The 27,240-nt window shown below is 40.8% G+C and overlaps 1 protein-coding gene across 1 annotated transcript in view; it reads right to left on the bottom strand.

The window, feature by feature from the left end:
• The window catches only part of SPON1 (spondin 1), a 340,693-nt gene that overhangs the window by 258,214 nt on the left and 55,239 nt on the right, over positions 1-27,240 (bottom strand). Inside the window, exon 3 of the mRNA XM_065403212.1 lies at positions 19,853-19,986. Coding sequence (XP_065259284.1) covers positions 19,853-19,986 — 134 coding nt within the window. The remainder of the gene's footprint in view (positions 1-19,852; positions 19,987-27,240) is intronic.

Genomic DNA, 27,240 nt, shown 5'->3' with positions numbered 1-27,240 from the left:
AGAACACTAGCGCCTGGATCCACAAAGTGATTTAGACGGTACGACTGCTAGCACCACAATGCCTACCTTTTAGGCACCTTGAAAATAACTGGAATCCACAAAGCCTGGGTTAGATGCCTAGGTTCCCCATACAATCCATCGGGAGAGAGAGATGCCTCACAATGAAATCCACATGGTGGCAAGCCATGTAAGCTAGCCAAGGGGAGAGACCAATGAGGGGGTGCATCCTAAGCCCCACCCCCTCACTGAGATTGGTGCCTATTTCTACTTGTGGTCCACAGCTGGGAACCCCTCTCCTGGAGTCAGGTGCCTTAGGCACCTAAGCTGTTTCTTGCCAGAACAGTTTAGGCATCTGTGTACCAGATTGGGCCCAACAGGCAAATCAGGTGGGAATATACCAAGTCAAGGATTGTGCTGGCATTTGTGCGAGAGATAGGCCTCAGGGCGCCTACCCGGGCAGCAGTGAACATGCCCAGAGTCAGAAATTTAGGGATCTAAGGGACTTTTACAGCAAAATGTAGGTGCCAAGTGAGTTTAGGCACCTACAGGGTTAGACGGTAGTTGAGTGGGGGTTTTGTGGAGCACAGTAGGGCCTAAAGGTGGGATTTAGATGCCTAAGTCCCTTTGTGGGTCTGGCCCTAGGAGCTTTAATGCCAATTACATGATTCATACAATAACCTGGCACAGTTGCAATCCCTGTGTATGGGGCCACAAGGGTTGTTTCCCTCAGTGTGGTTCTAGGGGATGACGGTGATGCAGAGTCAGGGCCAGGGCCCCATCCTCATCCTCAGATGAGCATGGGAACACCAGGCTGCTCAGGGAGCAGAAATACCTTAAAGAGCCCAACCTCTTCCAGTGCCTCATACCTGCTGCTCCTCACTGCCCTTATTCAGGTCAATTATTAATTGCCACAGTTGGGCCACTGCTGGTTAGCCCACCACCCTGCAGCATTGCTAATTACCCATCTCTCCAGCAATGAACTCAGTTCTCTTTACTGCATTCCCAGGGCTCAGCAGTGGCACCATTTTCTCCCTTCATAAGATTCTTGTAGACTAATGGAAATAGGACTCTTCATACATTCCCTCGCCTCCCATTCCAGGCTATGAAAAGGAAATTCATTTCATTTGCTATGGCAGTTATGTTGTACCAACAAGGAAAAGGGTGTAAAATTGAGCTCACCAGAGCCAGGGTCCAGTTAATGGAGCACGTAAACAAAAATCTAAGCAAACATTCTAATCTTTAGTGTATTTACTGGACTTTGGAAAGAGTGGAATGAGCAGAAATAATTATAAAAATACTAGAACGGCTGTGTTATTTTCCAGCTATTTTTTGTGGAGGAGAGTGTTCTGTAGAAATACAGTGGAACTTTGTTTCACGGTAGGGATTGCTGGCTCCACAGATAAAAAAAAAAAATTACACGAGCCATGTGTTATTGATGTTCATGCCCCTTGCTGATACTGATTAGTAAGAATGTAGTTGCAAAGGTTTGATTGGAAGCAATTTATCTGATGTTTTCAAAGGTCAGAAAGATTTTCAAACCTTTATCACACAGTGTAATATGGTTTACCTGAAGGCAAGTGGTACTATAAAGCCAAATTAGGGCCCACTGATTTGAGCTGGCATTAAAATGCTTCATGGTACTTACTGTTCCTGCTTGACGGAGATTTTGCTTTTAAGGAAGGGCTTGACTACACTCCCGTTATGGATATTGATGTAGTTAGCTAGATAGACCCATTGTAATGCTTGAGGTGAGGGAGAGCCCTGAATCCACTGCAACGGAATGTGGAGCCACTGCCACAAAGAGGAATGTTTTTTCCAAAGTGTAGCTGAGCAACGCCGCAGCGGCTTTGAAGAGCTACCACCATAGGGAGATGAACCTCCTGCATGTTGGCTATTTCAAGTCACCAGCAGTGGAGACTACAGGCTGCTGCACATTTGAAGAGCTGCTTCCAGTCTGGGAGAAGAGAGAACTGGTACTGAGGGACAATGTAAGGAGAGAGCCAAGAATTGGTGTTGGCAAAGGGGAAAGGGATCAAGATCTGTAATAATCTTTCTCTCCTCCTCAAAATTGTCTTTTTCTGGATGGTCCATATGTGGGAAGGAGGTTTATTCAAACTGTGCTTGGGGGCTGATCAACAGATCACTATGACTGGGTCAAGTATAATGATCAAACATTGTTGCCTAAATTAATCTACATAACAAGATTCCACTTCATTAGAGAGAGTTCCTTTTCTACTGAGCCATTAGTACTATATCGTATAGCAGGTCCTTAGAAAAAACTTTATTGCCAAGTATAAAATAAATAAATAGCTGGTATATTTTCACAAGCCCTCCTCTTACAGTTTACTATATATTTTTAATAAAAGGTTTGTAGCAGAGGACAGAATAGTGGAAGGCATTTTTAGTTCACATGGTATTTTGGCTGGAGTTGAGAGTTCAGTTGGCAAAGATGCACATGAATATTTTCTGTAAAGATTTTCTTGCCTTTTAAATCAGTATTTATACAGCTATGCAGTTTTAAAAAACAGAAAAGAACAAGAGGGTAGAAAAGTGGGCTTTCCCTACATGATTCTGCTACATCATATATTAATGAAATGTTATCATAGTGCATGTAACAAAGGCTATACAATACATTTATATTACTTTAAAACTGTGACTGAACCATCCTCTTTTATATGGCCAGGAACTGGATTTTAGGGGACATAAGGCTGGTGATTCTACAGAAAATAGAAAAGTAGGAATGAATAGAACCATATTTCTCATACTCAGTATTTTTATGGATTTTGGGAATGAGTGCTGGGAATAAAAACCTGAGAACTGAGACCATCTTCCACTACACCAGGGGTCGGCAACCTTTCAGAAGTGGTGTGCCGAGTCTTCATTTATTCACTCTAATTTAAGGTGAAATTAGAGTGGTCTTCTGCTGCTGAAGACCCCAGGCCCCCTGAATCCTCTGGGCGGCCCTGCTTCAAATGCATTCAACTTTGCCTGCTAAAGTACCAGATGAACTTCTTTATTTCATTTATTAGATTTGTCCTATATTGTACTGTGTGTAGTGAACTGCAGGTGACAGAACTGAATGCTTCAGAGGCTGACTGGTATGAGGAGACGAGCAGGAATGAACAATTGTCTGTTCCTTCATTACATTAAAGACAACTGTGAGTCTTCCTATGCTTTGTTCAGACAGACCAGTTCAATGCCCACTTGTTAACAGCTTCTGCTAAGGTGACTCTGGTGTACTAGAGGATTACTTTAAAGCACCGTGGGAGCCATGTCACAATGGCACATCTGTTATGAGTTACTCTGGAGTGCAGAGCCTTTTGTTATTTGTAATACATATCCTACTTCTCTCTCATCATATGAATTTACTTTTCAGACAACACCTGTAAGCCTGCAGCAACACGAGAAGAGGTTCTCTTTCCAGTGCCTGCCTTCATTTCAACTTCACTGAGTTCATACAGACCTTAGGGAAGTGCATGAAGAGAGACATCCTGATAAGCAAGCTGTAGGACTTTAAAAAGAATTGTTGATACATGTTGTGCATACTAACAGGCTTACTACCTCCCTGTCTGTACAGCATGTCAGTGAAGATCCCATTATCCTCACACTAAACACAGCTGATTCCGCTCGCATCTACCCATCCCAGTGTCTCCAAACCCATTGTTTTTTGTGGCATAGGAAAACTTGAAGTTTATTTTAATGTAATTGTGTGTGAGAAACTATTCATAGAAGCAAGTGCACTTTCTGATGCACTGCAAGACTTTAAACTATGTTCAGCTGCAGCCAGGGCCGGCTCCAGGCACCAGCTTAACAAGCAGGTGCTTGGGGCGGCCAAGGGAGAGAGGCAGCACCTGCGGCAATTCGGGGGCGGCAGGTCCCTCACTCCCTCTAGGAGCGAAGGACCTGCTGCTGAACTGCCACCGCCGATCGCGGCTTTTTTTTTTTTTAATTGCCACCGCCGATCGCGATTGCGGCTTTTTTTTTTTTTTTTTTGCTTGGGGCGGCAGAAATGCTGGAGCCGGCCCTGGCTGCAACAGTGATTTGACTGAGCAAGCAAATCCATTTCTCCAAGATAGCAGGGCAGAAAGCATTCGGAATGACACTGTTGAGATAGAATATATCTCTGACGAAGCAGAAAATGTGCTACCTGAAGAGATGGGTACCTGTACATCTCAGAAAGGCAGTTGCCCACCCAAGCCCAATTGAATTTATCTCTGTTATTAGAACTGTGCAAAAGTGATCTTTTCAAAAAATGATAGGTTTCATTTAAAAGTTTCTCTTTTATGTTTCAGGCTCCTATGATCTAGACAAGAGAATCTTGTGTAGGCTGGGATTTTTAAAGGAGCACACAGGAGTGAAGCACCTAGCTCTGATTGAATTTCACTGTAATTTTGAGTGTTTAAACTCTGAGACTCTTATGTTGGGGGGGGGGGTTGGTGGAAACCTGATTGAAGATGATGGGATTAACTGCCACCCTTCATTCATGATAAATGTAAGAAATAATCCTGTATGGAATGAGATAGCTAAAGAATAGCAGCCACAAAGCAAAATACAGATGCATGGCAAGGCTTGAGTAGAAGATAAACCACGTGGTCAATCGCCATGCGTTGAACCCCCAAGTAAGTGTAGACAAGGCCTGAGAGAGAAGCAGCAGCACCATATAGAGAGACTCGGAGAAGGAGTAAAGATGTTCCAGACTCAGCCAGAGAAGCACAGATGGCGTGACCCTTAGAAAAAAAAGCTAAGAGAGAGCTTTTGGGAAAGTTCTGGCTGCCATAGATTGGGAACTGTTAAAACCGGTCTCCTGATGCTTGATTCCTACTGCATTCAGGGAAACAAGACTTTCTACATTTTATGCAAACAAACACGTTTGAACCAAGGAAAAGAAACAATCTGTTAGCTCTTGAAAACGGGCTAACCAATAGGGTCAAAAAGGGGTAACAACTCCTTTGAAAATCACAGCTGTATATGGATCATACCAAGAAAAACAACTAAAAGCCAAACTCAATAGAGTTACACCAAGGATAATTTGCCCCCACTTTTTAATCACATCCAAAAAACGCAGCTACTCCCTTTAAGAATACTAGTCAAAATGGATTTTGTTGCGCCTCCTAAGCACACAGACTTAGGAATAAATACCATGGGTCAGATTCTGATATCCTTACTTATGTTCAGTAATACCTCACTCTTTAAATGTAATCACTGGGACTATTCAAACTCCACTTAAGGAGTAAGGCACTATTCAAGACAAGTAAGGATGGCAGAATCTGGCACTATGTAATGTCAGCGATTTGATTTCCATCATGAAATCAATCCCCGTTTGAAACTCTAACTATGAAATGCACTATGAAAAGCTGCTCAGAATATTCATGGCCAGCCAAACTGCCATGGGCACAGCAAAGCTGAAAATTTTGCTGATGCTAATTTCATCTGAAATTGTGCACACCTTTAAAAGCTCCAGAAATTCAAAAATAGAAAATAATGGGTGTATTTACATTTTGCATAAAATGTTTCACCCACCTACACTTGCAATGGCAGCAATCAGAAAATGCAATGCTAATTTCTCTATACAGCATTTTCTAATGACATTGACCATTACAAACATTAAGATCATATTTCATTCATAATTGTAGATATGACACTAAAACAGGGGTGGGCAAACTTTTTGGCCTCAGGGCCACATCGGGGTTCTGAAACTATATGGAGGGCCAGGTAGGGAAGGCTGTGCCTCCCCAAACAGCCTGGCCCCCGCCCCCTATCATCCCCCTTCCACTTCCCACCCTGACTGTCCCCCTCAGAACCACCAACCCATCCAACCCCCCCCCCCCGCTCCTTGTCCCCTGACTGCCCCCTCCCGGGACCCCCCAACCACTCTCGGGGACCCCACCCCCTAACCAACCCCCCCGTCCCCTGACTGCCTCCCCACCCCTAAGCACTCTCTGGGACCTCATCCCCTATCCAACCCTGACTGCCCACTCCCGGGACCCCCCAACCACTGACTGTCCCCTGACTGCCCCCTCCTGGGACCCCCCAACCACTCTCTGGGACCCCCTATCCAACCCCCCCTGCTCCCTGTCCCCTGACTGCCCCAACCCCTATCCACACCCTGCCCCCTGACAGGCCCCCCGGGACTCCCACACCTATCCAACCCCCCCCCATTCCCTGTCCCCTGACTGCCTCTGCCCCATCCAACCGCCCCCTGCTCCCTCTCCCCTGACTGCCCCCCGGGGCCTCCTACCCCTTATCGAACCCCCCTGCTCCCTGCCCCCTTACCATGCCACTAAGAGCACCAGAACTGGCAGCCGCGCCACCTGGCTGCAGCCAGCCCCGCCGCCGCGCAGTCTAGAGCACCGGGGCAGGCCGGCGGCTCTCGCAGCCGCACTGCCCGGCAGGAGCTCGCAGCCCCGCCGCCCAGAGCGCTGGCAGCACGGCAAGCTGAGGCTGTGGGGGAGGGGTGGCAGCAGGGGAGGGGCTGGGGGCTAGCCTCCCCAGCCAGGAGCTCAAGGGCCGGGCAGGACGGTCCCATGGGCCCACTGTGGCCCGCGGGCCGTAGTTTGCCCACCTCTGCACTAAAACAATACATTGCCACTGTGCTAATTCCATGTGTGAATTAACTGCAGAAGTGTAAAACTGTGAATTAACCTCCCTCACAAACAGTTATTCCTCCCCCTAACAACTAATCTGTTGAGATGGATTCATTTATATTTTTAACTGAAATGCCATTGGAGTATCCCCCAATCTGGTTAAGCACTTACAGAGGAAGTGGATTAGTGCTCCATTGGATGGTCCAAGTCTCATCCAAATGCTGAGCCTTTATTCCAGTCAATTTCTATTTGGACTGAGCTTGTTTAGGCTCCTTGGTTACAATGGTGGGGTTTTGTTTGTTGGTTTGCTTGTTTATTTGAACTCTGCTGTTGAAAAGTGATATTCACCAACACACAAACAATGTCTTCTACATGCTCCTCCATTCTTTGGGAAAGACGGTGAGGAACATTCCCCTGACCCTGCAGAAGAGGGAATGGGGTCAGTGACAGATCTTCTCTTTAATACCAGGGGCCGGAAGAACCCCCTTCACATGATAGCAGCAGGTCTGGAAATATGCAATCCAGAGACAGTGCAGGGCAGAACAGGGGAGAAGCTATGAAACCTGCTTCCCTAAACACTGGAGGATTTTTATGGAGATATCAGCATGATAGTTAATTCTGTAGCTTCTAACACCAATTAAAATGCTGCCTTGGGGTGGGAAAGGGAATCCCAAGCAACACTGGGAAGTAGTAGGCAAGCTTTCTCATGGCTGATCTGAGGAAATGAAGCTTGGTTTCACCATAGGTTTATCCCCTATGTGTCCATGTATCCCTCCTCATGGAAGGGAAAGTGTTTCAGGTAGGTTCTTCCTGGGGTAAAAGCCAGAGTTCACAGATTATTTTTCTCCTCCAGTGACTTTCTACTGCAGGAAGTGAGCATAGTGGCCAATATTATTTTAGAGTTGCTGTCATCACTCTATTACTACTCATGAGGGACCATATTCTATCACCTTACTAATGTTGAAGCTATAAGTGCTATTCAACATTAAGATGACAAAATCTGACCCTAAATTAGAAAATTAACTTTTTCCAGATAATTTTTTCACCCATCTGCAGATGTTGAAATATAAAATATAAAGCCATGCTTTATATTAAGGTTCAGTTTATAAAAGATTAATAAATGAGTAATAGATATTTTAATAAATGGTGAATCAATTGTGTTAGATTGTTGTAGAGATCAATTTGCCAATAGGGCAATAAACATATAACAGTGAATTATAATCTACAAAATGTCTTACTGATGTATTTATAACCATGCTACTCATTTTTATAACATATTTACAATAGTATAAATCATGTATTAGTCCTTTATAAATGTGACTTTAATACAAATTGTGACCAATTATGATGTTTTTTCCCTTTTAATTTTTTAGTCTGTTTAGTACATATCACTAGCTGCAGGATAACTTATGATATGGGTTGATTATATACATTATATAGCTAAATCAATCTCTCTCTCTCTCTCTCTCTATCTATCTATATATCTTGCACACAAACAAAATAAATACATAAATAAATGAATAGAACAGAATATATCAAGAAAACTAACAAGTTACAGATAGGATCTGCAGCCTTGCCCATTAAGTTCGGTGAAATTTCTGCAACTATAAGGACTGAGCCCATAAGCTGTATCTTTGAACTGGAAGCACTGTAGTCTATGAAGCTATGCTTATTTAAACCAGCTGAGGATCTGGCCCAGATTTTTGATTTAATACTTCATTAAATCCTATTAAGTCACTGGGCATCTTGCATAAGCAATACAGGATAAAACCCTTAGTGAAAAGCAAGATATGAACTTGTATAGTAGATAGTATTATTACCACTGCTGTCCAAGAGTTTTTGCAATATCATTTTTCTAGTCAATGAAACTATTCTCCTCTCATTTCCCCTGGTGTATATTGGGCATTTTATTCCACTGAAGTCAATAATCAGTGAGATCAGAATCAGGCTCACTGGCTGTAATATATAAACAGAGAATACTTTTCTGTAATTTGGAGAGTAAGAACATTTTATCCATCAAAGAGTGAATTAATTTTTTAAATCAATGTTATGTTTTCCAAAGCAAAATATTGCCTTCAAGCACTGGCATAATAAAAGACACAACATGTTCTAAATATGCATTTTTGTGCAATGAGAGAGGTTTATTTCAATCCATGTGGTTAACAAAAATAAATATTGAGTTAATCCATTCTAGAGCTAAAGATATATCAAAACACTTCTGATGTCTTCATTTATCACCCTGATTTATGTTTCAAAAAGAAACAAAATGATGAATATCATGATTATTTCTATTTCTGTTTCCTCTCAAAAGCTGACAATGGCATTGAAGTCAAATTAAACATCTGTTTATAAAACAAACCAGAGTGCTGCTGACAGCTGCTGTGGAATGGCAAATGCTTTACAGCTGTCAGGGTCCTAAATTAACAATGATTTTCATTTACAAACAGAAAATAACTAGGAAATGATAGCGTCTCTCCTTCTTTGTCTTGTTACTGGTTACAATACAGAAAAATGAAGAATTCATAAAAGACACTTTCAGAAAGGGGGGGGCGGGCGGGCGGGGGGCGTAAGGGAGGAAGGGACTAACAATTTGAGCCTGTTAATGTAGAACTACCTTTGATGGGAGCAGAATACAGCCTGAACCAAATTTTAGCACCTGATAATTTGGGGAATTTCCCACTCTTCTTATACATGACATTGTCTTTTTCCATTGTTTTCCTCATGGATATTTAAAAGTACCATCAATATGTTTTTCTTGAGGTATTGTTCATTTGTTAATTAAAAATGATTTAAGTCAAGTCATAAAAATACCAAACATGGAATAAAAGAAATAGGTCCTTAACTTTCTTTACACTATTTAGTCTTTTAAGAACTGTAAACACCTTGAACAATGGTGTATCCTAGTCACAACTGCCAATTCTTCAAAGCTGGGTTCAAAACAAGCCAACAAATTGTTTACTTCAGAACTATTCTACAGGAATTTTCAGGTACTAAAATTAAAATATAAAATAAAATAATTAACCTGGAACAAACCTGGATTTCATATGATTGGAATTCACTGTGAAATCCATAGATGAGTTTTTAAGTTCAGTGACCTCACGAATGTTCACATAGGTTTTCTGGAAGTGGAACTACTGACCATAATGGGAAAAAACCATGTGTCTTACTACTTCATGTAACTTTTCCCAGTGAACATATTTTGAACTTGAATGCAGCACCAAAGAGTAGCCTCAAAATGTTACTGAATATCCACAGGCAGCAAAAAAGTTTGTATCAATATTAGACAAAAAGTTAATGACCAAGAACAAATTTCACTCAGCTCGTCAGCAAACACAGGTCTAATAGATTCATGATTGATTTCAATTGCATTTGGGTTTCCGATCAAATGTTAGGCACACCTTTAAACTTGTTTTTGCAAGACACTAGAAAATGCAAAGACATTCAAAAGAAGAAATGATAGCAACATGTCTTCTCATGAAGACAATAAAAATAAATGATAATTAGCATCTTATATTTGCCTAATGCCTTCAGTCCCTATGCACCTTACAAACAGTTGATCAAATTTTAAGGCATGGCTCCTTATTTTGCAACGATGCAAATATTTGTGTTAACTAATCAGCACAAGAATCTATGCAAATAAGTATTTGTATGTATGTATGTATGCACGCACGCATGCATGCATGTGTCAGGTAGTAGGAATCCCAAATACCTATAGTACTCAGTTTTGCAGTGAAATACCTCCACATTCATATTTCCAGGTATAAAATGAGAGGTCAATTTGAGGCCAGCTGAAAATTTTAGCCTATATATTACATATGCTGTCACTATCAATTCCAGTAACACTGGAGTGGAACACAACTTGTTCACTAGTGTACAACGTGACAGTTTAACAGTCATGCAGTACACTAGTACATTCCCCTAATTTTCTTGAAAATTCTCCAGTGGAACATTTTTCCATAAGAAAATGCAGATGAATCAAAATCAAAATGTTCCCTGAGAAAGTCAATTGTGAAAAAATATGTTTAATATAAATTAGGACTGTCGCTTATTGCTGTTAAGTCACGTGATTCACTCAAAAAAATTAATCATGATTTAAAAAATGAATTGCGATTAATAGCAGTTTTAATCGCACTGTTAAACAATAGAATAGCAATTGCAATTTATTAAACATTTTGGATGTTTTCTACATTTTTAAATATATTGATTTCAATTACAACACAGTATACAAAGTTGACAGTGCTCATTTTATATTATTATTTGTATTACAAATATTTGCACTGTAAAAATGGCAAACAAAAAAAATTGTATTTTTCAATTAACCTCATACAAGTACTGTAGTGCAATCTCTTTATTGTGTAAGTGCAACTTACAAATGTAGATTTTTTTGTTACATAGCTGCACTCAAAAACAAAACAATGTAAAACTTTAGGGCCTACAAATCCACTCAGTCCTACTTCTTGTTCACCCAATTGCTAAGACAAACAAGTTTGTTTACATTTACGGGAGATAATGCTGCCCTCTTCTTATTTACAATGCCACCTGAAAGTGAGAACAGGTGTTCGCATGGCACTTTTGTAGCCAGCATTGCAAGGTATTTACATGCCAGTTATACTAAACATTCGTATGCCCCTTCATGCTTCAGCCACCATTCCAGAGGACATGCTTCCATGCTGATGACGCTCGTTAAAAAAATAATATGTTAATTAAATGTGTAACTGAACTCCTTGGGGGAGAATTTTATATCCCCTGCTGTTTTACCCGCATTCTGCCATATATGTCTTGTTATAGCAGTCTTGGATGATGACTCAGCACATGTTGTTCATTTTAAGAACACTTTCACTGCAGATCTGACAAAACACAAAGAAGGTACCAATGTGAGATTTCTAAAGATAGCTACAGCACTCGACCCAAGGTTTAAGAATGTGAAGTTCCTTCCAAAATCTGAGAGGGATGAGGTGTGCAGCGTGCTTCAGAAGTCTTAAAAGAGCAATACTCCGATGTGGCAAATACAGAACCCAAAATACTAAAAAAAGAAAATCAACCTTCTGCCGGTGGCATCTGACACAGATGATGAAAATGAACATGTGTCGGTCCGCACTGCTTTGGATGGTTATCGAGCAGAACCTGTTATCAGCATGGAGGCATGTCCTCTGGAACGGTGGTTGAAGCATGAAGGGACATATGAATCTTTAGTGCATCTGGCACGTAAATATCTTGCAATGCCAGCTACAACAGTGCCATGCGAATGCCTGTTCTCACTTTCAGGTGTCACTGTAAACAAGAAGCGGGCAGCATTATCTCCTGCAAATGTAAACAAAAATCAATATATTTGAAATGTAGAAAATATCTTCAACTATTTAAATAAGTGGTATTCTATTATTTAACCGTGCGATTAATCGTGATTTTTTTAAAATCACTTGACAGCCCTAATATAAATTGAAACAAAGCAAATCAGTAAGGTCAAAATGTTCCATTTCAACCTCATTGGAATAGAATGTTTCAATGTTTCATTTTTAAGTTACTTTTTGTTTTGAAATTCATATCTAATGTTATAAACAAATATACAGATTCAATTCATATAAAATAAAAATACATAAAGTAAAATTTAAAAAGTCAAAGTTGAAATTAAACATTTAAATTTTATCTATATGAAACATTTCAATTGACCCAAAATTATTTTCTTCAATTTCATTTTCCAGGATATTTTAAAATCCAAGATTTTTTTCTATTTCGGAACAGAAACAAATTTTGAATTTGTGGAATTTCCCTTGAAAGAGAAATTCCAGTTCCCGACTAGCTCTAGTCATTCCTACTCTCTTTCCAGGAGTGCAAGTTTAGAGGCCCAGTGTGAATGAACATAGCTGGATTTGGTTTGGTTTGGTTTTTTGATTAAACACATAAGTTCAGATTCACTAGTATGCTACAGCTGCTCTGCACCTCTGCAAGTATGAACCTAGTTTACAGTAGCTAGCCAGTTAAGCCAGATTTGCAGCTGTTTAGTTTCACTAGAGCAGCACAAAGCAACCAGAGCATATATTAATATTTGATGATTAATATATTTATCCTGACTGAGACATCAGATTAGTGCGTGTCATCATAAGAAAGTATATTTATTAGACATGTACTCCAACTGTCCTGGGCTCCAGTACATTTAAGAAATTATATTAAGGGCTTGTCTACACGGTGCTTTAGTCCACACCAGAGGGGTGTAAATTTTAGTCCACATGAGCTGGCCCCGTGCGGACCTGATGGAGCACACTAAAGGTTCCTTAGTGTGCAATAACATAGCACTATTTGAAATGGGACTACATTAAGGTTCTCTAGTGAGTATTAATGTTATACTGTTTGACACAGGACTACATTAATGCGCAGTAGGGAACATTTAGTGCATGCCAGCAGGGTCCAGATGGGCCAGTTAGTGCACAACATGCTAATGCGGACTCAAATTTATACCTGTCTGGTGTGAACTAAAGCATCGTGTAGATAAGCCCTAAGTCTAGTAAGAAAGTGGAACTTTTCAGATTTTGTTTTAAATGTAAGTGGTCTACAAGACATGGGGAAAGAGACTGTACATATTTCAATGGAAATAAATTTTTTATATAATTTAATGTTAAACGTGTTATTAATAAAGCAGCTATATAAGTAAAAATATATGGTCTCAAACCCTCATTGCTTATTCAGGTAAAATCCTTTTTGGCAGTTTTGCATCAGGAATAAGAAATAGGGTCATAAGGTGCAATCACAAAACAAATTCTGTATTTGATGATCCCCTTGTTGTCATATAATAAGAAATAAAAAGTATGAAAAAGAACATGTTAAAGTATTTTAGTCATTAGGCTAATCAAATAATATGAGTTAATATAGCCCCTTTCATCTGTAGACTCACAGCACTTTACAAAGATAGATAAGTGTCACAGTCCCTATTTTACCACTGAGGAAACTGAGGCACTCAGAGGTGAAATGACTTGCCCAAGGTTACACAGCATGTCAATGGCAGATATGGGAATAGGCCCAAAGTCTCCTGACTTCCAGTCCAGATCCCTAGCCAGTGGACCACACTGACTCTTTAAAAGCCCTATTTAAGGGAAAGAAAGGTGATGATTTGTGCTCATGGGGATCATTGCCCAGTGGTCAGGGTTTAGGTCCTTTCAACTGCAGGGTGGAGGGTAGGTTGGTAGTGGAGGCTGGGCCCTCCCACTCCCCCAGGCTCCGGCCCACGGCCTGTGAGGGCTATCAAAGGTCTGACATCCAGAAGTGCCTTAAGGCTGCCCTCCCTGGCCACTTCCTACCACCCCATTATAAGTTCAAAGTTCTGTCCAAAGACTGTCCAAAGTTCGCAGTCTGTGGCAAGGAGGTGCGAAAGGGGGTCAAGCTCACGGCTAGGTGCCTTTTCATGGCTGTGATTGGTGTGGCAGCTCTCTCTCTCTCTCTCTCAGGGCAGTGGCAGCCTCCTCCTGTGACTTGGCTCTTTGGCCAGATCAGTTCCAAATCTCTCCCCTGCTGGGGTAGTCCATAACACCACAAGGGGAATTCACACAAACAAACTGAGTTCGTAGGAGAGAGGGGGGGGAATGCCTCCCTCTCAGGGTGTATCTGAAGCAGGTTCTCCCTTCCCTCAGGGAGGGAGCTTCAGGTAGTTATTGTTGGAAGAGATCCTGCCTTCCCTCAGGAGCTGTGAACTTCTGGTGTGCTCTCTTCCCTGGACTGCCACCAAGGGAGCTATTCTGCTCCCTTTTAATTTCTCCTCCAGTCTGTGCATCTCTTGCAGGTGTGGCAAGGTGAGTCTGGCTGAGCTCAGAGCAACCCCTTAATCCCTTGTTGGCCAATGTGGGGTTTGCATACCTCATCACAACTACATCATGAGTTCTGGATGCTGGGAAAAGATTTGATTGGACAGATATCAAGAGAATTTCATTGTGTGCCCATGCATATGACCCCAACCAGTCGGAAACAGATAGTTTCATTGAGATTTTCGGGTTCCTTTGAACTCTATCTTAGATTTTTCAACAGCATTGGAATAGCAGAATGGGATGCAAACCCAAACAAAATAAAATTGTGTATGAAACTCATGGCAATCAAACCCCCTGGGATTCACACACTTCTAGTTTAATATCATTTACTTCCAGAGATATGGGGGCTGGGAGAAAGAGGGATGGCACACAGGAAAGGAAGCCACATGTTCCATGGAGACTGAATATTGTATCTCAAGTGCAGATACATGTTTTGAATCCTGAAGTTGTTCCTGAAATCTGCAGTATGTTTTGCTACCAGCTCAGCAAGCACACCAGATACACCATTTCCCAATGAAGAAATTTTTTTAAAATGCATGCAGTGAAGTGCTAAATCTGCAAGAGTTCTTATTTGGGAGAGTCCTTTCAAGTTGCTCAGCCCTCTGGTGGCCACTTACATCCAGAAAAGGGGAAGTTAATAAATCATGAGGAAGATTATTTATGCAGAAAAACAACAAATTCCACACTTCGTCTGAAAAAGATTAAAAAACATTCCCCTAGACATGGTTCAAAATTTTTTCCCATGAACAATCCCATGAAGAGGCCTTGATGAAGATATTTGATATGTTACAGGAAATAAGAGAAGGAATAGGTATCTTGGATTTTCATTTGTTGGTTGGTTAACTATCGTTTGGATGGCAGAAGGTGAGCAGCTAGTAAATAAAATCTTGTAAATGTTTAGTTTATCATACAAAGCACATATCATAATTGCCTGAAATCCCAATTATGTGATCCCATCAGAGCACTGCTTAAGAAAGTGTTTCTCAAACTGGGGTCGCCGCTTGTGTAGGGAAAGCCCCTGGCGGGCCGGGCCAGTTTGTTTACCTGCCCCGGTGGCCCGGGCCGAGGGACTTACTGGCCGCCGCTTCCAGCAGCCCCCATTGGCCTGCAGTGGTGAACCACGGCCAATGGGAGCCACTATTGGCTGGACCTGCGGACGGGGCAGATAAACAAACTGGTCCGGCCCGCCAGGGGCTTTCCCTACACAAGCAGCGACCACAGTTTGAGAAACACTGGTTTAAGATTTCCTTTCTAAATGGTAAATTAAATATACAATATATCTGCACCTGGCCAATATTTATTAAATAATCTGTTGCATTCAGACTCAGTCAAACTCAAATGCAAAAAGAGGAAAATATAATTCGCATCTTGCAACATTCCAAAGCATCTCTTGCATTTGCCTCTTCATGAGATTTACATGACTTGATAAACTTGAGTGACTTAGATATTAGCAAGATTTTGCATAATTCCTGCACTATTTGCAAACACATATTTATACAACAGTTTCCCCACTATTAAATTGTAATGCATACCGAGCTAAAATATGCAGGCTTTACTCCATTATGTTATATTATATCCTTCTATTGTATACACTTTCCCTTAATATTTTCCTTTTTTTTCAGATTTTAATCTGAATCTTCCCACATTTCAGATCACACTTAAATGAGACACTTTATCCTCAGCAATATACTTTATCATTCAGCTTCAGAAACCTAGGGCTAAAATTGGTTTAAGACAGTCTGTCCTCCAGCATAGCTAAGAAATGCACCTATAATCTAAGGCTGTGTCTACACTACAAAGTTTCTACATGATGTAAATTACATTGGTTTACACCGCTCAGGCACGTGTACACTTGGCTGCTTGTGTCAATGCTGTGCATACACACCACAAGTGCTTGCATCAATGGAAAATGCGGTGCATCACAGGTAGGCATCCCAGTGCGCCCTGCGCAGCCAACCAGCACAATGCCTTGTGGGACATTTTCTCAGTGCTTTGTGGGATACCAGCAATTTTCCCAGGGATTTCTGAGAACTAGGGGTCAAGTTCCCATAATGCCACTTTCTCCATCCCATAATGATCATTCCATCCCAGAATTTTAAAAGGCTCACAGTCCCATGTGTCACTTTTTGGTTTCCACCATCTCTCTGGCAGAACCCAGAGTTCAGCACAATTCTAATGACCAATGCTAATATAGGATGCACAATTTGTCTGTATCTGCAGAACTTCAGTGACTACCACTGCAGCTGGTGGTTCAATGAGGAAGAAGAAATGTTTGACAACAATGAATAGAGGCTGATGGCCACAGTGAATAAAAATGTCAGATGACTGTTGGCATTCACAGAGCAATTCTACATGGTGGATCAGTGCTTCTGGGTCGAGGAAACAAGCACTGATTAGTGGGATTACATCATACGGCAGGTTTGGGAGGATGAACAGTGGCTACAGAACTTTTAGATGCAAGAGGCCATATTTCTGTATCTGTGTGCTGAATTCACCCGAGCCCTCTTGCACTGGGACACCACAATGAGAGCGACATTGATAGTGGAGAATATTTTTTTCTTATTTTATGGCAAGAGAGGTGATTAGCAACGTTTAAATAACCAAGTCCAAGTCTGAAAGCTTCTCCGCTTCTGTGTAATGATACATATTTCCCCAAGACTCTCCTATCATCCATTTTTAAGATGTTCCACTTGCTGTAGGGACAGATCATTGCCGCTCACATGCTCTTGCTCACCCCCATTCCAAAAAAGGTTTCAATGAGTCCACCGTGTGCACAAACATGTCTGTGAGAGTATAGGCCAGGAACCAGCAAAGCACGTAAGTAGATGTTTAAACTTTAAGCATGCACTTAAGTCTGATTTCAATGGGACCTAAGCATGTGCTTAAGTACTTTGCTGCATTAGTTAGTATTGTATATGTATCCAGGCAGTGTAGACATGCTCAATAGACTCGTGGTTACGTATTTCAATGCAGAGTCTGGGAGAATTCAAGAGACTTATTGTAAACTGGGGCAAAACAGAGACCAAACCTTCAGGCTTCCGTGCTGCAACGACCCAGTGGGAGTGAGGAATTTGGCTGCAGTGTTCTGTACCAATTATGGTTATGAAATATCAGATGTAAAATAACCTGGTAATGTTAACCTTTTATGCAAAAACTGGATTAATAGTTGTGTGACAAAGCAAGGTAGTATGGGGTGGGGGTGGGGAGGCAAAATGTAAGCTAATGCTACCGACAAGCTGCCCTTGAAGTTATGCATCAAAACTAACTAGTACTCATGCCAAAGCATTTCTACTTCCCATGCTGCACTTGGAGCCTTCACTTTCCCATTTTCCCATACCACTTTTGGCTTTTCAGCTGAACAGGTAATAGGTTCAGCGCCTGAAAAAGTTTAAGGGGACTGCTGGTCAATTATGGGCCTCAGGGAACAGATTTTACTAACCAGGAAAATAAAACGCAGTGTTAAGAACAACATCAGACCAAATTCTATTCCCAGTTACACGGGTGCAATTCCAAAGCAACTTCATTAAGTCTGTAGAGTTACTCTGGATTTAGGCTGGCATAATGAGAGCAGAACTTGGCCCAGAGTAAGGTAAAAATGTATTTGTAGATTAGCTTCATTTAACAAACTGGTAACTACCTTTTCTCCTTAAGGCATGATTCTCTTTACACTTGTACCAGTGTAAGTTGAAGCCAATGGATCAGTATATGGTGTAAGATAAGAATCAGGCCCTCTCTGTCCAAAACTGGCTCAAAACCACCAGCACCAGTTGATGCAAATCTTACCAGCAAATTATCAGGATAGAGTCCTAGTTCCAGCTATACACTGAGCTGCACTCCTGCATAAACAGAAAAAAGTGGGGAGGAGGAGGGATGATTTGCCTCCTTCAGAGTTCAAGGTAGCAGAATTTCCCCTGGATGGTTTTGGCCATCCCTAATTATAATAGCTATTTTTAAACTATGTAATTTTTATGGTCTCATTGAAGCTCTCATGATTGCCAAAATAGTTGAGAAAATGGTGCCCAGCATTTGTATGGATTTGTATGGAAGCATGGGGAGGTGATTGTAAAGAAGGCTTAATGTAAACCCTATAATTTAGATGAGTTCCAAATGAAAAAATGTAAATGGTGTTAAGTTTATGCCAAAAAGCACAACAGTAATTGCTATGTATCGTACTACTGAGCACTGGATTTCAGTGCAGATGAAAGCCACATTATAATGTTAATCACCGGCTCTAACAAATCACAATAAAAGGTAGTTGTTTTTTTCTGAGGTGTTTCATTCTTCTTTTGAACTGAACTTAGAAGTACAACAGTCAATTTATCTTTTGCATCTCTAAGCAACTAGTTCAGGGAAAATTGTATTTTCTGCAGACGTTTTATTGAAAGACAGCTAATAATCAAATAGTGTTTTATTCACATTCACCAAAACATGTGTATTTAACAATGGCCCTTCCACCTGACCTTCAGTTATTCCACCCTGGCTTTGATCTTGTCAGATACTGCAAGCTTAACAGTTTGGAAATGGTTCAGTATTTGGATGAGTAGTCTATATACTGTATAAATTAGAAACCTACCTACTAAATCACCCACACTTTCTCCCTAGTCATTTTTGAATTAATATCTCAGAATTCTAATCAGAGACACTTTGTTGTTGTTGGGCTGACTTTTAGAAGCTATGTAAAACCAAGTTCCTCCTTACAACCTGTGGACGTGAAAGATCCCACCATAATTCTTGTAAGAGCAGGGTCTTAAATTATGAGGATCTGGATAAATTCCAACTCAATTAATACTAATAATTATTATTTGTTATATGGTAGTACCTAGTTGCCCTATTGTGGTAGGCACTATGCACACATATAATGGAATGATCCTTGCTTACGATCAAAGAAAAAGACAGACAAACCTCAGGTGCTGATGGGGCTCTTATAACACCATTACATTCTACACAGTTCTTAAATTAGCTTGCAACACAGTGGACAGCGTGCTGCAACGTTTTGTTGTAACTTTAAATCAGGAAACAAAACAAATTTCTGTCAAAAACATCCGGTTGCTAATCTAACACAATGCTTTTCTGAGTGATATTGATTAATTTGAGAAAATGCAGGTACCATAGTGCAGCCCAATTGACATGCTTGGCTAAAATTTAAGGATTTACCAGCATTTCAATCATGCCTCCAATATTATGTGCATAATTTCCTCCAAAAAATGTTTAGAAGACTAACTGCCTGATTTGTGGGTGAAGTCTTCTAAAAGCTATGCTTCTAAATCAGTGCAACTGGGGACACAGAGCGGTGCCCGGAATATTGAGTCTGTTTTTTAAAAATGAAGGCCAAATAGTTGCAAGGGAATGTTGTGCAGGTTAAACTACTGCTGACTCATGTGTATAAAAACAGGCATCAATGTATTGTAAATCATATTAGACTTATTATAAACTGAACCTGGTTTTACTTGTAACTTGGATCCATGTAAAAGTACTTACTTCAGAATTACACAGCCTGTACCAACAGGAGGCGCTGTCCAGAAAACATGAATCCGTGTCCGTCTTCTTGGTGTACTCTCAGTAACAGCAACAGGACAATTACTCATGAATTGTGTTTCTTCTTCATCTATAATCTAAAGAAATATAAAGATGCTTTCTATAATAAATGTGCTTAGAAAGTGTTTTATGTCAGTTTGTGTCTCCTTTAAATGGAATTACCTGTAACTATATTTTTCTAGATCACCAGTCTTTCGCAGATAGAGTTGTAAAAGTCAATTAATCTATTAAAACAAACAAAATGAAACCAGCACTAACAGAAATGTTCTCAAGTTATGGGAAGTTGCTCCTTTCTGAATATGGCTGCAAATCAACCATATAGGGATGGAGTTCCCAAACTTTTTGCCAGCTCAACCCTATTTTAATGAATTATTTCCTCCCAGGATGCCAGACAGCAAAGATGACATTTTGAAGAGTAAAATGGCATCCTCCACACAGCATGACCTCACACACACCATACATGTGAGTTCATGCTGCATGGAGGACACTGTTTTGCTCTACAAAATGGCGTCCTTTATGGCTTATGCCTCACACACACACTGTCCATGCGAAGTCATGCTCTGGGAGCAAAATGGCCTCCTCTGCACACTAGGGATCGCTGCACCGATCTGCTGGTGGCACAATCCCATTTGGGGTTCTGACCCACAGTTTGGGAACTGCTGATGTAAGATTAAGTTGGCCTTGATAATTGCAACTTCACATAAATGTTTACAGACAGAATGTAACAAAATTTACATCATTTCCACTATTTGTATTGTAACAACTGGAGTTAGTAGAGAAAACATGTTACAGTGGGCAGTTTCTCATCAAACATCTGTGTAAATCCTACTATACTCAAGGTCTTATGCCCAACACAATCAGTAAGGTGTGAATCATACTTTCATCTGTAACATAGCTTCATTCCAGATCCCAGTATCTGAGGCAATATGCATAAATTATTGCTTTATAGGGTTGATTACTGGTAAATATAAGAGAAGTGAAGTGAAGAAATAATATAATGTGACCATATATCCTTGAGCCAATTGTGATAGTAAGCTGATGCTCTGCAGGAACAGGGGCTGTGAAACAGAGTTTGAATTAGAATATGCAAGACTCTGGTTTTGATACATGTGCAAATATTTTCTACAAGGTCCTCCAGTATTTGTATTCCATGGGTTTCACTTGGAGTCTGGTGTTTGAACAAGTGCAAACTCTCAAAGACAATTCAGTTAAAAATGCCAAGTTTTGTTTGGAACCACACAATGCTGTGATTTTGAGAGGCTGCACTTCAAAATCAGAAAATGGCTTGCATTGATTTGGCCTGGCCAAGGGTGACTTCAAACTGGGTCCAGTTTACACCAGAGAGTTACAAATCTTAGCCAAACCATTCAACAAATCTTTTCTGAATTTCAAGATTGTAACTGGGCACATTTTTTGTGGCAGCAGGTTTTAATTGCTAACTTTTTGCCCAACTCTATTCACCATTGAATACATTCTGCAATTAATGTTGCTTTAACAGATGTTCTGGTACAACAGAGAGAATTTCATGTAGTGTAGAAAAGGGAATATCTGTAGTTTGAACAGATTTTCATTTAGAGGGTAAGTGGGGTCTACACTAAAACAATTGGCATCCTTGTTAGCAATCTCAAAAGAGAGGCCAAACATTGGGCATAGAGCTAGAACTCCTTTCCTTTTAGGTCAGGGTGGAGGTGCATTGGCACAATTCAGTGTGGACAACCCTCTGTTCTACTTAGTCTATAGATAAACAGATGACTTTGGATTCTAGGGCCATTACTCTTGCCTTTTTTATGAAATCTAAGAAAATAACCAAAAATAAAAAACAATGAATATATAAATCCAAGGAATGTATGTGGATACAATTGTTTTTTAATATATCTAATACCCATATATTTTGTCCATCACATTAATTGATTTGTATCACATTCCTTATGAGACACACGTCATTGCCAAACTATCCCACTAGATTTGAATTTTGTAAATTGTTAGCATGAAATGTTGAGAATATGGACTGCTGTGAACAAACATAGGTCAGGCGCTATACTGATTTGTTCCCCACTTCTTTTTGATATGATCTAATGGTCTAAGCACCAAATGGCACTCACTCAAAGCCCTAAACTGGAATCTTGGCTTTGACACTGAGTTGTATTTATCCTATCTGCTTCAAATTCCCCATCTGCAAAATGGGGAAAATAATATTTATCAGCCTTCCCCTCAGATATTCTGAGGGTTAACTGCGCAGCGACTGATTGGGATTCCCTTGCTTATGTTGCATGGCATGGCCACTCAATCCTCTTCTGCCTCACTCTCCTCCTTCAAGATGAGTCCCCTCAGCCTTCCCCACATGGGTCAGTATTGGTAATGTGACTTGGCCCTTTGGCCAACTAACTAAGCAAATTTAACACCTTCCAGAGTAACAAGAGTCCAAAGAAACCCAAATCCCAACAAACAAAAGATTCTTCCTCTTGGGCTAATCTTCAGCCCTCCTTCAGGGCTACCTTTAAGTCTTTCTCTCCTCTGAGGTAAAGGGCTGACTCCTAAGCTGCTTTCCCTGGAGTCCTTCTTACAGTCTACCACTCACTGGAGTCCCCTGCTTCCTGCAGATCCTACCTCAGAGCTTCCCACTCTCTGAGTTCTCTTAGCTCTTTTTATGAGGCTCAGATGTTCACCAGACTGTCACCTGACCCATCATGCTGGGAAGCAGCTAATTATGGCATAGGTAAGGCTCGCTCCATTTTCCATTAAACGGGTAAGTCACTCTTTGATGGTACTTTACTCTGTAAACAGTTCCATTTATTTCAATGGGAATTTTGATTGAGTGAAGAGTGTGAAATTTTGCCCAGGCTGCATAACTGGGGATAGAACAGGACCAGAATTATTAAGCTTTTCATAGTACATGCATTTTCTGCACACCACTGTAAGCTATTAATGTCATTACTTTGTCTAATGTTAGCCCACGGTGGCATTTCTTAGCAAATGGACTTCATTTTCAACTTATTTCATTATATTTTACATTTTAGCTTGTCTCCCATTACATTGTGTTTTAAAACCCAGAGAGTGTGGGAGAATAAAGACAGGGAAAGAAGAGGAATTGGATTAGTTTTGCCTAAGGGTTATGTCTCAAGTTATGGCTCTGAGAAGATGAAGTAATACAGTGCCTGCTTGGCTAAATAGGTCTGATCGTCTAGAACATGTCATTCTACACCCCATGGTGATTTATATACCTAGCAACATTATTATGTTTCAGAGGGAAAGAATATCAATCACAGATACTTGAAGCAACAACACTTGTTTAAATTTACTTCCTTGCAGTCATACTGTGAAATATATTCTATTTTTGTTTTGGATTATGCTGGTGTCTGCTTTTCATTTTATATACTGATAAAATTATGAAAAATTAAATATCATTTCCAGCAGTATAGCATAAACCCAGACTATGTTGAATTATGAATGTTAACTAATAACTAGTAAGTAAATACTATTGCATGATTTAAATAACACATCTACTCAGCTGAAATAACATTTACACAGCAAAAATGTTATGATAAAGTTGTTATAGATGAATGATTGAAAATCCCATAAACCTATATGGGAGACATGGTGAGGGAAGTAACATCTTTTATTGGACCAATTTATGTTGGTGAGAGAGACAAGCTTTCAAGCTTACACAGAGCTCTTCAGCTGAAGCAGAGCTCTTTGTAATCTCAAAAGCTTTTCTCGCTCACCAACATAAGTTGGTCCAAAAAAAGATCTTACTTCGCCTATTACCCAGGGTTATCTGAACCCAAAGCTATGGTAACCAATCTCTGTTTTTCAGGCAGTGTCAGGAAATAAATGAGTGAGGGAACACAGCACCTCCATCTGATAAATGATTGATACACACAAGTGTGCTTTTACTCAAAAATCCATATTCTTATTGAGTACAAAGCACATATTAAAACTATCAATAACCTAGAAGCACCCCAAATAGTTATCCAAAATCCAAGGTGATAGGCTGGCTGGAACTCTGCTGCTGCCACTTGCTTTCTCCTAGCTGCTGGGGAGATTAATATTATTGTCTTTTTGCTCTTAGAAAATTCAAACTTTTCTCAAAGTACACTTTCTATCTAATTTTTTATAAGTAACTTAAAACAAAGCATAACTTAAAGTAATCTTTAATAGGATGATCATTTTCTGAGCAACAGCAAAGAACTCATAATTGCTACTTATCAGCAAAGCAGCTCTAGGAAGAAACTTAAGGACACAGGCACTTAGAGCCAGGTCAGCTAACCTTGTCAGCACCTGTTTTTGTCTGTGTAAGCAAGGCCAAATTTCTTCTTGCTAAGTGGTGTTCTCACTTCCAGTTTTTGGTCACTAAGTGCACAAGATGGCTGTGGGTTATGTCAAGTCCAGTTTTCTCGTAACACACCCACCTTGTCTCTACTATCCTGGGACCAACATGGCTACAACACTGCATAAACCTTGTGGGGAATAATTTGAATGAGTTAATTTTAAATACTTTGCAGAATCCATGTTAATTCAAATTGGTGACATATACCTGACTAGCCCACAAAATGTATAGGTAATTCAAATAGCCATGCTTCAGTGTGGGAGCAACTTCTACAGGAAAAAAAAAAGAATATCTAATTCATAAAGATATTAACAGTTCTTTCCTGTTTGGTTCAATCTCTTCACATTGTTTCTAGAAAGGAATAAGCTAGAAACTAATTTAAACCTTAATCCAAAACTTGGATTTACACAAGACTTTTCTGCGAATTCAAGAAAGTTTGGTTAACTCCCTCCCAAAAATTATGTTTTCTATATATCAGTGGTTCTCAACCTTTTTTTTCATTTGAGGACCCCTTTGGAAGTCCTAGACATAGTCACCACAGGTTGAAAACCACAGTTCTATGGTAACGATAACCTTTCACGGACCCCTTAGACATAGTCAGTGGATCCCCAGGGGTCTGCAGACCACAGGCTGAGAACCACTGCTATATATCATAGAATGACCAGATCTGATCTCTCAGATCTTACTCAAGTCAATGGAGTTGAGAGCACTCAACACTTGGCAGGATTGGGCCCATGGAAGTTAAGAGATGGAACAATCCCATGCTAATATAGGCTAGTTCAGGGATCAGCAACCTTTGGCACGTGGCCTACCAGGGTAAACCCCCAGCGGGCCAGGTCAGTTTGTTTACCTGCAGCGTCCGCAGGTTTGGCCGATTACAGCTCCAACTGGCTGCGGTTTGCCGCTCCAGGCCAATGGAGGCTGCGGGAAGCGGCGGCCAGCACATCCCTCAGCCCGCACCACTTCCCGCAGTCCCCATTGGCCTGGAGCGGCGAACTGCAGCCAGTGGGAGCTGCGATCAGCCGAACCTGTGGACGTGGCAGGTAAACAAACTGGGTAAACAAGCCACAGGGAAGAGGTGTGTGTAAGGGTATGGCTTCACTGCACAGTCAACCTGAGCTCTTACCTGGGTTTCAACACAAATCTCCCTACCATCCATGCAGGGAAATCTGTGACTGGGTTTGGAGGTGTTTTAGCCCCAACTAGCTTACCCAGGTGGAGGTATAGGTTGGAGCCCGGGCTTTGGTTTAATTCTGGGTGGAACCTGCCCACTTTTCAGTGAGGATGCAGGCAAAATCACCTGAGTGCTGATATTCCTTCAATGCCTTCCCACAATTCCCCTGGAAAGACAGACACTTTATCTCACAATTGACAAGGAAAAACCCTAGAGTGCAAAGAACCCACAGACCCACATGGGCAGGTGCAGACACAGTGAGGACAGTAACACAGGTAGGGCTTTGCAGTGGAGATGCTTGCACCTGGGTGCTCAGAGACAGGTGCCATTCAAGCACATTATGGTTTATCTTCACTGCATGGGTAAAGGGTTTGAGATGAGTTTGGGGGGGGGGGTGGTGAGAGGTAGGTGTTACTATGGTACTTCGGGATGGGGAAGAAAGAAGCAGGTTTGGGAGAGAGGAGAATGAAGACAGACTGGGGGAAGGAGGGAAATAGAGCTCCCTGCAGGCTGAAAGTTGGGAGGAAGTATCCCCCATCCTTTCCTGAGAACTCTTCTAAGGTCTGGATAATTCCAATATGGATTTGTGAACACTTAGCCAATGGAGGCCTTAGAAACTTCTTCAATTTCCCCATCACTTACAAACATGTCACAGAAAGCAGAATATGCCCTTTATCTCTGCCACCTTATGTCCCACTGATCTGCCCCTACTTTGCTTTCACACCCCTCACAACATGTGCTGACAAAACTGACTTTTGGCTTGTGGGAGAATCAAGCAAGCAAAAGAAGAAAGCAAGTTTCTAAACTTTTCAGGTATCAAAATGAGCAAGGTTCATCATTCAGTTGTCATGCTTTCTGCTGAGATCATTCTCCTCCACTTAAGAATCTGGAAGTGGAAGCTGCATTATATTTCACAATGGAACAGCAATCAATGCTGGAAAGTATACCTCTAATGGAAGCTACAGCTTTGAACCTAGTTAAATTAATTAAACAGTTGTTCGGTCTGTTCTCCAAAAATACAGCGCTATTCAAGAACTGTATTAAAATGCAAAACAGCTGGTTGGGTCATTCTTAAAAGGGATGGTTTCCTGGGAAAACTGTAAATACTGTCTAAATTACTGCATTAGTTACAGCAACACTAGTCCCATATTCTATGGGCATGATGCAGGTAATCATCCTCTCAGAATAGTTATTGTAGCATGAGGATTATGCATGCTTGGAAAAATCTTTAAAGACCATGCTCAGCTCAGACTGAGCAAGGTGAAATAATTATAAGTAAGCGAAAACACATTAAGGCAAGCCAGATAGCAGCCATTAAAGGATGAACCTTTCCTCTATATATTCCTGGGTCCAAATCCAGTTTAGTTTGTGTTTAAAATTCATTTTTACCAGTTAGTCTTTTTGGTGGCCCATATGAAATGAACAGGTGTTCAATCCAGTTCCGACTGGACAAATGGAATGCATAGAAACCAACACTACTACAGATGCCACTTCCAGGAAAGACTGAGTAAGATAGGCACTTAGCTACTTTCACATCCTTAGAAATTGTTTTTCCAGATCAAAGGGCAGGAATGCTGGTAGGGGATTCTGTGCTATACCTATGTTGCACACAAATTTTAGTCCTCAGTGCAGTCAATCCAGCACTTTTCACAAGCAAGGAATTTCAGAATAATTTTTTAAAAAAAGTAAGGACAGCTAATGCTAAAGGAAGGAGATAAGGTTATAACCATGAACCAGTGTGACTAACCTGGTGATTATAATTAGACTTGGTGGATAATGCAAAAACAGTGCTCACAAACATTTCTTCAATTTCCAAATGCTTGTTGGGTT

This window comes from Emys orbicularis, chromosome 4, assembly GCF_028017835.1.
Source record: "Emys orbicularis isolate rEmyOrb1 chromosome 4, rEmyOrb1.hap1, whole genome shotgun sequence".
Lineage (NCBI taxonomy): Eukaryota > Metazoa > Chordata > Testudines > Emydidae > Emys > Emys orbicularis.
Note: the sequence above shows the minus strand (reverse complement) of the source record. Positions and strands in the feature narration are given on the sequence as shown.